This window comes from Lutzomyia longipalpis, chromosome 1 (genome assembly GCF_024334085.1).
Source record: "Lutzomyia longipalpis isolate SR_M1_2022 chromosome 1, ASM2433408v1".
Lineage (NCBI taxonomy): Eukaryota > Metazoa > Arthropoda > Insecta > Diptera > Psychodidae > Lutzomyia > Lutzomyia longipalpis.
In genome coordinates, this window is record NC_074707.1 from 18,764,301 (window position 1) to 18,780,258 (window position 15,958).

Sequence of the window (15,958 nt, forward strand, 5' to 3'; positions counted from 1 at the left end):
ATTGGCAAAATTTATTTTAATCATCAAATGTCTTTATTAATCTTCTTGCTACTTTTTCACATTGTTTTTTGAACACTTTTTTGTTGTTGTAACGATATTTGTATGAAAAGTTTTATTTTTCGTATGAAAATTGTAAATTTAATTTCATTTCAGGGATTTTCATTGCGTGCTCTCGAGATTTTCAAGTGCAATTTTCGAAGCAAATATCTCGATATATTTTGTAACAAAAATCCATGATTGTTTTTGTTAGAAGGATATTTTTAAAGGAAACTCGAGTGGTTCATAGTTTATTGAATTTCCTTTCAGTTGCATCGTAATTGAGAAAAATTGAACAACTAGAAAGGGAATTATTTGAATTTTATTGCTTAAATTTCAAATGCAAAATGGCGTCTCATAATTTTTAATAGTTTTTTATTAAACATAAATTTACCGAGAATATTCTTTCCTTTTTCATAGATAAATTTAAATATTGGCAAAAGGAATTTTTCTCTATTGCTTCTAATATTTCACGTCCTAAATGCAATTAAAAATAAAACGAATTGATCGTTACGGCAGCCATCTTCAAATTAAGGACGCCGAAAAACATTTTTCATGGATTTTTGCTTCAAAATTATGAATTATATTTTATATTGAAAAGTTGATTATTTAAAATATTATTTTAAATTCTATTTTATCTTTTAAAAATGTTACAGATCTATTTTGCAGCTGATTTGCTTCTACAGATTCGCAAAGAATCTCTCTAAATAATTGTGATAATTCCTTGAAAGGGTTTTTTTCTGGAATTTCGCCAAGATTAATTTTCCTTGAATAATTTTAATTTTAATTTTAATTGGGCGGTATGGGACTTCTTTTCAGAGAGGTTGCATTTTTGGCTTCGTAAAATTGAAAATTCTCATCGTGAAGAACTAAAGCAAAGGAGAAAGAGCCCAGGAGGTAAGAACGCCTCCGAGAGGAACCGAAAGTCTTTAGTTTTAAGCCTTCCAAGCGATCCTTTTAGCTTCTCAAACATCTTACAACAATTCTTACATATCGCAGCGATCTCTCAAGGCTGCGAAAAATCCCCCAAATCCTCGACAAATAATTAAGAAAATTGAATATCAGCTGCGATACCAGGAGGGATTTGCAAGGAAGTGGACGTGACTACAAACTGGGTCAGCAACAGAGAGAGCGAGCTCGCCCCACTGGCATCAGGCGGTGTCTGTATGGAAAATTCAATAAAGTACAATGTGAGTATTAATCCTATTTCATCCCAATAAAGCAATAAAAGCTATAAAGCTTTTATTGCTTTTCCCATTCGAGCTCATTTTCCTTTTCAAATGGAATATTGAGAGCGGTGAGGGTTCTTTTGAAAGAAAAAAAAATCCTTTCAGAAGTTCTCAAAGAAATTCTCACTGAATTTTTGTATTTCAAACCAACAAAGCCCATGAACTTCAATAGCATACAGTCAATATAATCCCTCACAGAGAAAAAAAAACGGAAGCTTTTCACAGAGATCGAAGCGAATTTCAAAGTAAGAATTTTCCATTGAGAGCTTTTTGATATTTCTCTGTGAGATTTGGGATTTATCGTGAAATATTCAATTTTATTTTCTCCTCCGAGATTTTTAGGTTTAAGGAAGAAAATTCCGTAGTGCTGAAGGAACTTACGAGGAATTTTCGTGGCGCAAAGTTTATTTTATTAGACGTTTAGGGGAATGTTTTAGATTCTCTCACATTGAATCCTCTTCAAATCCTGACCCATCCAACACATTTTTAACATCCTTTTCTATCGACTTTGAACTCCTCATGGGGCTATATCCAAAAGAAAGCTGAATGCTTCTTCGTGGGAAAAGCAGGAATTTCTCCCAATTTAATCCCTTGAGGAAATAGTCGAGTATTCTCAAAGGACTCAAAAGCTCAATCGATTGCAAAGCCACACAGAGGGAAATTCCTGGAAAATTGAATTCAAAACACGTCTGTAGAGCCGATGAGAATTGTGGCAAAAGCAGAAGGAAATTAATTTATAATACCAGCAATTTTGCCTTAAGAAGGACTTCTGCAGTTCCTGTTCTAATTCCTACTTCAAGAACTCTCAATAAATTATTGGCATCGAACGCTGCCAATCCCTTTTTGTTTAAAGGGAAATTTGGAGTTTTGCCATTGATGGGACTTCTCGAGATTAAAAGGAAGCTGATGAAGAGCTTCCATCAAAGACGCCAAAATGTATGCACAAATGCCCCCAGGAATGACATGAAATCTCCCGCTAAAAGTTCTCCAAACACTGAGAGAAAAGCTTCCGCTCTGAAATATTGTTGCTCCACATACCTGGCCCCAACACAAGGTCCCAAAAGAAAGGTTTTTGTTACCAATGAAAATAGGACGGAAATGTCTTAGTGAAGCTCTGGGAGCTTCAAAAATCCTCATGGAAATTCTCAGCCGTATTAATCATTTTTGATGCGAGGAAGACAGAAGCCTGCGCCAGGACTTCCTCAATGGACAATCTGCCGTCACGATTGGCATCTGCCAGACTGAAGAGTGTTGCAGCTTCCTGGAGGGAATGCCGGGGGTGTCGTGGATCAATGTAGGACAGCAATTCTCCACGATCTGCTCGCCCATCGCCGTTCTTGTCAATTAATCGCCGAAATTCTTCCTGTTTCTCAGCCACACTCTTTCGATGGGATGCCGAATTTGCAATCTTGGCATCCTCCTCCTCATCGGGATTTGTACTGAATTCCTCCATTGTGAGCACATCGTCCCCATCGAGATCAAATTGTCGCAACAAATCATCCACGAGACTCAGGAGATTTGCTGCACTTGATTCTGGATGCCGAAAGGCAAGAAATTCATCAAGTGTTAAACTAAAAGGATCCGTTCTGGCTGCTTCCAACCACAGAGCTTTGTCTCTCATTATTGTTTCTACAAAAAAAAATGTTAAAGAAGTTTTGAACATGAAGGAAGTTCAAAGGGGTCAAAAACGTCCTACCTTTGGTTTTCCTATCCAATCCCACGTGCTTCTGCTCATTGTGGGATCCAATGTAATCCTCATCGAGTCCGTGCTCTTTGAGGAAGTGCGCATGATACTCTTCCCACGTTACAAGTCCATCGCGCGGGGAGAGATCAATTTCAGCAAAGGCAAAGGGGTTCGCCCTAACAGCTGCCTGAATGTGCTCCCTGACGCGCCCATTAATAAATTTTGCCAACTCCTGAATTGTCAGGAGTCCATCGGCATCCAAATCAGTCTTCCTGAAGGTACTACGGAGGAGATTTGTTCCATCTGTGTCTGCACTGGCGAGAATGATGGTCTCTGGGCCCTTGCCAACGGTCGACACGTAGTCCGTTGTTACTTCCTCAGTGCGCTTCCGGTGTGGGAATGAAAAATTCAGCACGACAATGATGAAAATGGCATAGATGAGAAAGGGCACGAGTATAGCAGACCACCGTGGCATTCGGCATCTCCGTACAATCCTCACGAGTCCCATATTTCAGCATCAGCTGCCGAGGAAATGAATTTTCTGTGGTGAGTTTTGAAACTTTTATACAATAATATTAAAAATATATTCTGTTGCGGAGGAAATAAAATAAACATTTCATGAACTTTTGGATTTCTCGCGAGAGAGAATTTCCATTTGGTATTCTCCTCCGTCCGGAATATTATGTACTTAACTTCCTAAATTCCATTAAAACTTTTATATATATTATTTAGTTGATTGATATTAGATATCCAGCCAGTCGGCAAAATCAATATCAAAGTTAATTAATTTGAATTTCGTATATTATGGTGAACTGTGGGGAGGGCACGTAATTTTTCTTCTTTCTCAGCTTTATTCCCTTGAAGCCTCATTATGGGGAAATGTGGATAAAATGAGCTTTTCAAGTTCAATTTAGTAAAATGGAATTTCGGAAATTTCTAATACAAATTATGCTGAAATATAAAATTAAATTCTTTTAAACAATTCGCATTTTAGTAAAAAATCTAAATATGTACATATGTACTTGCTTTTTATAGCAAAAAATCATTTATGGCAGTCTAGACACATACCGACTGCAATAAAATCATTATGCAGCGCAATAAAATTAAAATAAAGAACTTAATAATGTTATTTTGCTTGCATGGAGATGAAAGGTTTTCTCGAGAGTTTTCTTACGCTTCTTTTGCAATTATTTTACCACAAAAACCATAATTTTTATAGCAAAAATGTGTCTTCGCTATAAGATTTTTCCGGTTTTCTCCACAATCGTTATTATAGAAATTCAAGAAAGAAATCATCTTCAACCATTAAGGCTAATGACCAATAATTCCCAAATTGTCTAAATAATATTATTTGTTAATTAAATTCCCCCATTAGAAAGTTATTATGGCAGGATGTTAATTTAAGGAAATCTCTTGGTGTTAGAGCACACGAAGCACACACAGGGTGCACAGATTTTTTAAAAAGGATTTTGTGGTTTTATACACCCACAACCAAGCCTGGAGCAGACACAATTTACTCGACCATAAATTCATTTACAATTTGTGTTTCTGCAAAATTAAATTAAATGAAATTTGATAAATTAAGGGTAAATATAGCATTCTACAAACAAACACTAACTTTAAATTAATTTGTCCCATATGAAATTCCCTGAATAAAATGAATGGCAAATTGTTTTGCACATCAGCAGGGGGAAGTTTTAAGAGAGAAAATGTGAGATTATTTCAAAAACACATTTTCAATATATTATTTTGCGGTTAAATATTTTGTTTAATGGAATTCTTGTGCAGTGTCATTGAGGGAAGTATTTTCTGAATGTTATAGAAATTTTTTAATTAAATTTTATTCATTTGTAAACCACAAAATTTTGAGGAAATGGAATAAAATTTTGAGGATTCGTAAATGAATTCTTATTGAAAGAATTTCAGTTTTTTCTTCAAAATTTCTTATAGGAATTTTTAATTTAAAAGTTGTGCTCAAATATTTCCTCCAATATTCAATTCACGTGGAATGAAATTTCAGCCGAGTTACCCCTATTATTTCTAATTCTAATTTATCTTGGCAGGATTAGCTACTCATACATAATAATCTCTTAGAATGTCAATTAAAATAATTACCTTCAGTTTTTCATCATTGAATTTAATAAGATTTGTCTCTTCTAATTCTTGTGGGATGAAACTCTCGTGATTGAGTAACAGGATAATCTAATTAAAAGCTACTTTTAGAGTTAAGGTATAATGGAAAAATTACTTTAATTTTTCAGGGTCTGAGTTGACTTAGCAAAAAAAAACTTCTTTTAAGAAATCTTCCTTGATTTGATTGATTGAGGTTGCAGAAACGACGAAAGGAACATACAAGAAAATGCAAAGAAGCTTATTATTCATCTGAAAAATTATGATTTGAGAAATAATTGAGGGAGGATGGTCTACAACAGTTTCTTGAAAGGTTTTTATACAGAAAAAAATGAATAAAAAGAGAGATCAAAGTTTCTTATTTTAGAACAATATTGAGAAGTCATAAAGGTCATTCGCATCATATAACATTATGCTGTTTCTCTTGTACTGAAAGAGAATTTTTAATTTCTTAGGTATTTGGATATGTAGTGTGAACCTAGTAAATGCATCAAAAAGCATAAATTCCTTCTCATAATCATGAAATTTCTCATACATCAAATAATGATTTTTAGCGAATATTTCCTGAATCCATATTAAAACAATCCTAAAAATAAATGTTCCGGAAATGAGCAATCAAATCACTTTAAAAAAAACATTAAAAAAAAATTATTAATCGTTGATTGTTTCAAAATATAATCTTTCAGAAAAAAAATGTTCATCGGGTAAAATCATTATAATCCATGCGTTTGCATTCGAATTTAATTAATCAGTTTATCTCCGTGCTCTATATCATTGCCAATTCTGAATTTTAAATTGGAAATTGCAATGAATTTTTAATTTATGAGGAATTTTCCATTGCAATGACTTGCATCCAATGCAAATTGTGGGTCATGCATTTAATTTTTTTTTAAATATAAATTCAATGATATTAAAATATAAATTTAAAATTAATGAAAAACTTTTTTTTTGGATAAATTACAAAGGGAAAAAGTATTCCGTAGTATTAAAGGGAAAGTAAATTGTTTGAATTCTGTTTAAAGGTGAAAAAATAATGTTTGGTGGCAATGCTCTTTCGTGGAATTTTCACGACTTCACGTGGAATGTCTTCTTTAAAACACATACCCACCTCTTACGGCCAATAATCGATTTTCTTCTCACACTCCACTGCACAGATCGACAGCATTTGACTCCTTGCCATCACCGTGTTTTTTTTATTCTTTCAACGTATGCCTCGTCCTCGATTTGGGGGTCGCTGGCTGACACACAAAAAAAAGGAGTCTTCCCACACACACTGCTTGGAATCACGAGAAATCACTCCCGGACACGCTGTCTGACCACAAATGCCAACGTGTCGTCCACTGGGATACTTTCTGCGAATGCGACTGGCACGATTTTTGCAACACAAACCATTCGTACACTCTCTTTCGGGCCACGGACTTTCACAAAGAATTCCAACTGGCTGTGGAGCGAGAATTGGCCCATTCAGAGACACACAGACGGCACCACCGAATACTTCCGTGCTTTGGACGAAAATCCACATCGAGCGTGTCGAGCGGGGAAGTTTTGCAACCATGCGCACATCAGCTGCAACCAACCACCCCCACATCAGACGACCCCCATGTATGGTTTGGGAGGACATCCAACAGATACAGGGACACCGCAAAAGCTCTCCCTTAATTAAGTACAATAGAATCACCTTACGGGGCTTAAAAAGCACGCAAAATGGGATTTTTTTTGACGGAATTTCCCACATAATGGGATTACCGCCGCTGATCTGTGGGAGCCACGCACGTGCGGCGCTTCGGGGTGTGCGGGTAAAAGAGATCTAGATTGATACTAAAAAACCGGTTGGAAGTTTGGCGAAGAGTAAAAAGTCGCTCAAGTGGATTAACGTCTTAAGTGGATTTTTATGGGGCAGCTAAGAAATCTTTTAATTTTTTTTTAAATAATTCTTCTGGGAATTTATTCTTCATTTATGGGTTTTGAATAATTGCAGAATCTGTCTAGAATCTTTAAAGATATTAAGAGTTTGCTATGACCGGAAAATTATTTCTTGAATCTTTAATTTTTTTATAATGTGAAATCTATCCTTAAACAAATGTTTTTCTTTTATTTTTTATAACCTCTCCAGAAATGATTTACAACCGGATTAAGGTATTTTTTAATTTTTGTCTTAGAAACCTTAGATAAATTCATCTCACTAATAATTTCTTTAAAGTCTTTAGAACTCATCTGATTTATTTAATTAAGTAAAAATTCATTTGTTTTTTTTTTTTTTTACAGAACAACGATAAAAGTGTCATTGATTCGGTTACTTAGACGCCCCTTGGAGGCCGTGAAAATTCGTCTCAAAAACCTAAATAGTGGTGCTCAATAAAGTAATTGTGGTACAACAAAGTGACTCATAGTGTTTACATAATAGCCACTAAATCAAGAATTACGAGAATAATGCAACAAAAATTCGAATGCTCCGAATTGTGTGTGAGTATAAATTAAAAATTGAAAAAACTGCATTTTTGATCCCAAAATCCCATTCGCGAAGCTCAAGAGACGAAAAGCTATTTTTTATACTTATTCGCCACGTGCCCGTTGTGAATTTATGAACTTATGAATAATAATTCCGAGACGGTGAATTGCATATCAATTGATTTATCAGATTTCTCATGATAATAAAAATTTATTGATCAATTTAACAGGGGAGTTTCATTTAACGATGTCTGCGAAAAAAGTGAATTGCATAGAATAATTGTCGAAGTAATATCTAAGAAATTGATCTTGGAGAAATTTTATAAATTACTTTGGTAGTATTCCGGAATATGAAATTATAAAAGAATCTTCTATGTTATATCATTTAAAATACATTCTTTGGAATTTGGTTTGTTAATTGAAGCCTCCGTGTAATTTAATATTTAAAAATATTCACCAAACAAATTTATTCAAGTAATTAATCAATTTAATCAATTTATTGTATGACTGTGTACTCATCTTGTCTGCCAATAGAATAAATATTGTAATTCAAAAAGCTTTATAACTAAAAACATTTAGCAGAAAATAAGGGGAATTCTGTTAAGAAAAAAATCATAGCGAGCGGACTTATATTTCCTGCTTGCAAATATTCGTTGCTGCAGCATTTTGTAGAATAATGTGGAGGATTCATTTAAAATGCAAATTTCCGCAGTAGCAAGAGATATTTTGCGGCTAATTGAACGAACTATTTGTTTTTCTTAGAACGACAGCATTTTACTTAATTTGCACGGTAAATATGTATATCCAGCAATAAAGAATCTCTCACTCTGATGTAATGTATTGATCTCTCCCACTGATTTTTACTACATGGATCATCGAATGCGGGAATAACATTGACAACAATCTTAAAAATCAATTTAGGATGAATAAGAGAGAAGCAGAAAAAACGAGCTCTAAAGCTTCTTAAAGATGTCAGACTAAATGATCTTTCAATCACTCAACTGTTTGAGAGCTTTTAGAAATGAGATGTGAATTCTCAGAATCTTTCGCACAAAATTAATCATTTTGCGGTGCAAAAAAAGAAACGAACAATTGTCAAAGATAAAAGCAACAGAAGTAACAATTTTTCAAAGTAAGAATAATAATAAAAAAATTTCAGAATAGTCATTATTTTTTTGTGGTAGAAAAAAAAGGAGATTTTAATCAGTTGAATAGAGTACGTGAGGTTCAAAGTTTTCATGACGCTCTAATTTGATGGTACATCATGATTTAATGGTTTTCCAGCACAAGAACGAAGAGGAAAAAAGTACGCAGAATGGAATAAAAAGTTCTGAGTAAGAAGGCAAAAAACATGTGATGCCTTTATTAAAATCAACATAACAAGCAAAATATACGAGAAGTATTTAATCTTAATAAAGCAATGACTTGGCGTAAAATTAAACAGTCATTTAGTACAGAGAGATAGATAAACCTTTGTACCGTGTACAGGATATGCTACAAACAAGGAAAGATTGGGATCTGTTGGTTAATTAATTGTTAATTTAATTCAATTAGAAAATAAATCTCATCATTTTCGAATCTCAGAGTTGAGATCTTCTTATGCGGAATTTTTTTTCGTTACTTTGTGATTAGTTTTCAATGTTAAAATAAGGAGAAGATGAGGTGGAGGAAGTTAGGTTGAATTAAATATTTTCTGTGACCTTCTTGTTCTGAATTAAGAATGAAAGAATTCTGAAAAGAATGACTTGAAGAATTGTTTGAAGACAATTGAAGGAAAAGACCACATTTTTCCACTCTCAGCAATATTTTTCAAGTCAGCGTTGTCTCCCTCAGGAATTGTAGACCTGATGATGCAAGTAAGCAGATACACGAAACGTTATAAAAATATAATTTCGCATTTTTCTTTTTCACAATTTCAATTTTTTTTAGAAGGTTTTTTTTAAGGAAGTTTAAGAAGCTTCTTAAGAGCTTTTCTAGCACAAAAGGCTTTCAAGATTAATTGACTTCTTTGGCTCAATTCTTAAGGTGGGTAGTGTAATTTTTCTCACTCGCCGTATTAGCTCGCAACAATGCTCAAAGTCAGAAGATCACGTACAACAAATGGGCGGACAGTGTGTAAAGGCGCTCCGAGACCCGTTCTACTTGGGATGTTTCCTTCCGCTACATTAATATCGGCAAAATTCATCACATCTCACACACCGAAAAAAAAGCCCGCGGTGAGAGTGATCTTGGGTGGGTCATCATCTGGCTCTTGATCTTGAACTCTCCTTCCGACCCGATTAAAAGACTTCGATTGTGCGTTTTTTTTGCTTCACGAAAACTTCGCACAATTCATCTCCTCAATTTTCTGCGGTATGTTTTCATTTTCATCCAATGCCCCCCAAATGGATTCATTGAACTTCCGATTTACAAACCATTCGGGCGTTTAACGGCGTGGCTCTGTTTTTTTTTGGCTGTCGATTGCACAATTTATTTTTCATTATATGCACATTTTTTTAGCACCAAACACGCGGTTTTAGTCAGGGTCAGGTCAGCGCGGGAGGAAGTTTCTCCATGTCATCGTATTAAATTCTCTTTTTTTTTTCAGCAATTTAATTTTGAGGTTCTCTTTAAAGTTATTCGTTTATTAATAAAAAAAATCTTTAAAGGGCCGTGTGATAGAGGAAAATCATCATTTGAAATTCCACGCAGAGTTATCAAGAAAAAAGAGAACTTAAGTTTTTTTTTGCTGCAAATATGGGAAAATCATCACGTGAGAGCTTCCAGGGGACAATGAGAAAAAGCTCCCAGTTTATTATATTGTTGCGAATAATCAGAATAAATTTCTCGTTTCAAATTAAGATTTTTTTTAAAGAAAGAAATTGATTGAGCGATTGAAAATCCGTTGATTTGTTTTTAATCGATGTGATTTTCATTGATTATTATGTGTCTATATATAGTTCTCTATAGAAGCAGGTTTTCCCTGAAATTCCTCATATAGAAAATCACATCATTTTACAGCTACACATTGTTCCATATCTTAGGTGAATTTTCTTCCTTTAAACTCACTCCAGAAAATTAAAGAAAATTAATAATAGAAGACTCTCAAAGACTTCCATTCAATTCATAAAGATCAAATAGTATACTTGTAGATTTAAAAAAAATCTTTCAGATGTTGTTTTGTCCGTTAGAACTCAGCCAGTTTGCACTAGAATTAATCCATCATCTTTTTGGGGGATTTTTTTTCTTGGGAAGAGTGATGCTCGAAATTAGCCCCACAGTACAAAAGCTCAAAAGACAATTTGTATGTAGTTTTTTTCTCTCTCTCCAAAGTGCGGCGCAAGTCGTTCCCATAAGAGGCTCTCCTTGAGCGCGGGCACTTTGCACGCGGCTCCGTGTGTTGCCCATATAAATGTTGCCGCGGCTCAAGATCAGCCAGCATTAGTTGTCCATAACTCAATTGGATTGTTGTGCGCGAGAGCTTTTTCCCTGCAGAAGAACGTTCGAGGAAAAAAAAGTCAGAGAAATGTTGAAAACAGTGTGTGGGGTGATTTTCTTCTCATTAGTGGCCTCTGCGGCAAAATTGCGTGAGTTTTCCCGCCAAGAAAAGAATTTGTGCGCGAAGTGTTTATAAGAAGAATTAAAAAAAAAATTAATTTCTTGCAGCGAGTGAGATCCCAAAGTGCGGCTATGAGGAGCATGATTGTATAATTGAGCGAACAAATTGGGTACTGAAGAATCGCCCCGAAGGTATACCAGCCATCAAGCTCCTGCAATTTGACCCAATCGATGTGCCCTCAATGAGTATCGTCCAGGGTGGCAATAGTCCCGTCAATATTGATCTTCAGTTCCGAAATGTGAAATTCTTCGGCCTCAATACGGCTGTTGTGCACAGAGTTTCTGGATTTGGGAAGAATGTAGATCAGAGAATTGAACTGGATCTCAAGGCGCCACAGATCTCCCTCATTGGTCCGTACACCATTAATGGTCGCGTCCTCATTCTTCCCGTTCAGGGCAAGGGCGACAGCAACATCACGTTGGATAATGTTGATGTGAAAATTCGACTCACAGGCAAGTCAAGCTTTTCTTTAATTAATAGTTATTTTTTTTTGTTCATAAAGTGATATTTGGGAGCTTTCAGCTACTTCCGAAGGATTTAAGAAAGCTTCTAAAAATTTCCTAATTGATCTCAAAACTTCAAATTTGAGGAAGTAAAATGCTGAGCTATATTTCCTCGTTTCCAATTAAATTTCGCCAATTTATTTAACCTTAACTTGAAGCTTAATTAAATTAGTAAGATTTTGAATTATTCAAAATTATGTTTTACTCAAAACAAATTAATGAATCGATTTATCGAAACATTTTCTCGCAAAAATCTTACTTTTTGAGCTTTTTGGTGAAAAAAGCTTTGGAAAAAAGAAAGAATGCAAATGAATTAATTTTCAAAGCTAGAACAAATTAATCTTACTCTAAGAAAACTTTGAGACTGAAAGAAAATCTTCTTTCAGACAGATTTCTTTAAGAAATAAATTACATCCTCTGAACTTAAAAGGTTTTGTTCTGTAAATTTTTCTAAAGCTCTATCTCAATATTATGGAAAAAAAAATGGTTTTCCAAGCTTTTCCGACCCTCTTACGTGAGGAACTTCTCCCCAATTTAACCTATTATAAAATACTTTACAAAAATTCATCAAACTTTTCCAAAAGCATTTATTTTTACACCAACATCTTCCCCACAATTTCCCAGAGAATTCATCAAAATTAATCTTCCACCCCCATCTTATGAGGCTTAATTGGGATAACTCATTGATTGCGAAGAGAAAGCAATAAAGAAACACTCTGGCAAACACTTTCAATCGTCTCCTGTTATCCACCCTCTAAATATGGCAAGAAGTTGTGTGAACTTCTCGTCATCGTGACACTGAAAAAAGTCTCCTCTTCTTGCGGGGGAAAAGTTTCAGAAGAAAATTCGCAAAAGTTTGAGAGATTATCTCTTTGGGAAAGATTTGCAAGAGGGGGCAATGAGGACGTCAGGAAGTGCTATAATTAAAGACTTTCTCAATAATACTTTGTTAAAGTTTCTCTCGCCCTCCCCCACCCAATTGACGGGCACACGAGATAATGCCATTATTGGGAAGTCTTGGCAAATATAATCTTCGTTATCCCCATTAATGAGTTAATGGTTTGCAAAAGACGGAATTTCGAAAGGAAAGTTTTAAAGGAAAATTCGACGGAAAATTGACACAAGCTGTGAGCTTAATTTCCTGCTGGATTAATCCCTATTCTGCGTGCGGGGGATTTGTTCTTCTTCAACAATGTCATATACTCTGTGGGGAATAATAATTTCTGATTAAAAGTTTTAAATTGCTCTCTTCTCCTATAAGCTAAAAGTGACTTTGCAAAGAGACTAAAAGGGTTTTGCTTAACAGAATATTTTAAACGTTAAGATAATTAAATCTGCATCTTTATAGCTGTATGTTGAATTTGCTAATCTTCTGTAAATTTTGGGAAAATCATTTGTATACAAAAAAAGAAAGATTTCTCCGATTTTTCTAGTCTTGAAATCCAATTAAAATTATTGAAGCAAAACAGCTCAAGAAGAGTTGAAGAGCTGCAAAAAATCTCAATTTTCCAATTTGATTCAATCAGATTATTTTAATGATTTTAACTACAAAATCCAGATTAATTTGCCTCAATTCACCTTCAAAGTTTCACCTCCAAGTATTTTTATTCTGACTGAGAGATTTTTCCATGCCTAATTCAACGCTTTTAATGATACCTATTCTTTTACCACCAAAACAAAAATTTTAAAAATTGATTTTTTGCAGGAAAGAAAATCACAAAGAACGGAAAAGATTACCTGCAGACGGATGACCTAAAGTTGACATTCAAGACAACACGCGCGTGGATCTACTTGGGCAATCTCTTCAACGGTGACCAAACCCTCGGACCCACAACCAATGATTTCCTCAATGAGAACTGGAAGGAGATCTTTGGGGAGCTGCAGTCGGTGATTGAGGATGCCTTCAGTAAAATCATCCAGACACTCTTCAACAATGTCTTCGCTGCTCTGCCCTATCATACAGTCTTCAAGCAGGGCGGCGACTGATGATGCTGCACCCACGCATCACCTAAATCAATGCCAAGGAGCTATTAAACTATTTATTTTTGTTACTCTTTTCTATAAACTGTTTTTTTTAGTGCTGTGAATAATAAGGAAAACGAATTTTACTTTTTCTGTGGTTTTCTTTGCGTGATTTTCTTTGCTTCTTCACGATCTTTCAACAAAAAATGAGGGTGGTGTGATTATGGGTCAGTTTTGCTGACGAGCAAATTGCTGTGATTTTGCCTAATGAGGGACCCCATTATCTCCACACGAACATCGCACAATCTGGCTTTTCTCGGACACGCTTTCCTGCGAGAGGAGTGCGGTGAGGAAAGGAGGCTGGATGGGAGGAAATGAGGCGACTTACGGCTCTGTGAGGAAATATAGCGCACAACGAGAGCTTTCAAGTTCATTCTGTATGTCTCCTCCGCATTTGTTGCAAATTGTATGAATATTCATCATCTCAATGATCAGCAGCTTATTCCAATGAGAAAGGTAAAGCACAAAATGGAAAGTAGAATGAAGCTCATTAGAATGTTGGATTTTTTTTGAATTTTTCAAATGATTTATTACTTTTTTATGAAACTTGGAAAAGCTGTGAAAGCTTTCGTTGTAGAAGAACTTGAATTGAAATTGTCATTTATTAAGGGAGGTTTGACTAAAGAACTGTTGACTTCTTAAAGTCTTTTAGATAAATCACATTGTGTTGGATCCATTAAAATTTTGAAGTTACCGGAGACACTTTAAATATTACTTTTTGGTCATTAATCAGGTAAATTAAATTCTTTTTTATTAAGGAAAAAAAAGAAGATAAATTAATCAAGATCTTTTACATAAGCTCCATTATTTGTCTTTAAGGGAAAAGCTCAAAGGATGTTTATTTGATGACACGAAAATAAACCTTTGCTGATAATGAAATTAAATACCTACTTATTTAATTTTTAGTAAAAAGCGTCTTCTTAAGAAAAAAAAATACGGAGAAACCTTTTCTTATCTCAGGGGTGACTGAGTATTTTTCATTCACAGGTAAATTCCCTTTGAGAGAACTTTCTAATGTTTTTAAAAGAAAATTTGTTTATTTTCTTTGTGAATCAACAAACTCTTAAAAGGTCTGCAAACACTTTGAAAACTCTTTGATAAAGTAAATCGAGTAAATTCTTTTAAAGAACTCTGAGAGAAGACAGAACTTAAAGAATGGTCACGAAGAAGTTCTCTTCTTTACAGGGAAAAACGTTAAAGTCACAGGTGAGCCATAAAATACAAAAAAATATATTTTAGATACAAAAATATGCTAAATATTATTCAATATTCTTGTTCCCATAGCGTTCCCAATAAGCCCAAAAATAAGAAATAAATTAAGACTCGTTAAATTTGTTTTTGTAATATATTTTTAATTGCAAGTTTTCTTCATTTCTCTTATCATCTCTCATCATAAATTATACACAAAATAATTATATTCTGTTTTCATTTTTTTCTTCCTATTTCCACATCATTTTCTTCATCGTCATTTTTCTCATTTTTTAAACGTTTTCGGCTTTATTTTTTTCCTGAAGGTCTGTTGTGTGCAGTAGAAAAGAAAATTATATGTATTTTTACTTTTTATTCTTTTTTTTGTCGGCCTACATCAAAACGTGATTTTGTGGAAATTTTTTTCTTACATTCTCTCTCTCTCTCTCTCTTTCTTGCTATCATGAGAAAATTAGTGTTGATTTTTTTTATTCAGTTTTATCTTCTCTTACACAAAAAAAACTTACATTCAGTGAGGTTTTTCTTCTGCTTTTGTTTTCTTTTCATTAGAATATGGGGGAAACTTTAAAATACAAAAAAAAGGACTAAAAGGAAGCAGAAAAATTCTCGATCTTGAAGAAAATTTCCAGTTTTGAGAATCGTTTTGCAGACATTTTTTGCGATTCTTCCGTGGATCAATAAAACTAAATTTTGGCAAATAAATCATCCAGATTCAATTTATTTTTCTCTAGACAATATTTTTCTTTAATCTTTTTTTTTAGTAAATTTTTATTTATTTTTTTATAAGTAGGACCTAAATTTAATATAGAATCTCGCCTAAAAATTGTTATCTTCTCCCTCTCCTTTTAAGACTTTTGAAACTTAATAGAAAAAAATCGCTTTTTATGCTTCTCCAATTACGCGCGTTAGAACTTTTTTTTTATTCTTCATCTAATTTTAAATTATATTATTTAATTATCTTCTTCACAAAATGCTGCAGAATTATTTTATTAAAAAAAAATAATAAAGAAAAACAGACGACACGAAAATAGGGAATAATTTTTGTTTTAATTATAAAATGTTTCGATATAATTTTATGCAATTTTCTCATTTTTTTTTA

At 34.0% G+C, this 15,958-nt stretch overlaps 2 protein-coding genes across 2 annotated transcripts; one reads left to right on the plus strand and one right to left on the minus strand.

Moving 5' to 3' along the window:
* Positions 1 to 10: 10 nt before the first annotated feature.
* Positions 11 to 6,574, minus strand: LOC129795810 (45 kDa calcium-binding protein). Its single transcript, XM_055837299.1, has 3 exons — positions 6,188 to 6,574; positions 2,962 to 3,470; positions 11 to 2,894 (listed from the first exon to the last, which is right to left on the minus strand). The coding sequence occupies exons 2-3, from the start codon at positions 3,455 to 3,457 to the stop codon at positions 2,389 to 2,391; spliced, it is 1,002 nt and encodes a 333-aa protein (XP_055693274.1). The 5' UTR covers positions 3,458 to 3,470; positions 6,188 to 6,574; the 3' UTR covers positions 11 to 2,388.
* A 4,363-nt stretch (positions 6,575 to 10,937) lies between these two features.
* On the plus strand, positions 10,938 to 13,736 carry LOC129795838 (protein takeout-like). Its single transcript, XM_055837345.1, has 3 exons — positions 10,938 to 11,093; positions 11,173 to 11,577; positions 13,334 to 13,736. Exons 1-3 carry the CDS (start codon positions 11,033 to 11,035, stop codon positions 13,612 to 13,614), a joined length of 747 nt encoding a protein of 248 aa, XP_055693320.1. The 5' UTR covers positions 10,938 to 11,032; the 3' UTR covers positions 13,615 to 13,736.
* The last annotated feature ends 2,222 nt before the right edge of the window (positions 13,737 to 15,958 follow it).

Excerpts from the sequence above, each read along its gene's own strand:
- LOC129795810 (XM_055837299.1), bottom strand. The coding sequence starts at position 3,457 with ATGGGACTCGTGAGGATTGTACGGAGATGCCGAATGCCACGGTGGTCT. Across the intron at positions 2,895-2,961 it reads ATTGGATAGGAAAACCAAAG|AAACAATAATGAGAGACAAA; the intron begins GTAGGACGTTTT and ends TTTTTTTTGTAG.
- LOC129795838 (XM_055837345.1), top strand. The coding sequence starts at position 11,033 with ATGTTGAAAACAGTGTGTGGGGTGATTTTCTTCTCATTAGTGGCCTCT. Across the intron at positions 11,094-11,172 it reads GGCCTCTGCGGCAAAATTGC|CGAGTGAGATCCCAAAGTGC; the intron begins GTGAGTTTTCCC and ends AATTTCTTGCAG. Across the intron at positions 11,578-13,333 it reads TGTGAAAATTCGACTCACAG|GAAAGAAAATCACAAAGAAC; the intron begins GCAAGTCAAGCT and ends GATTTTTTGCAG.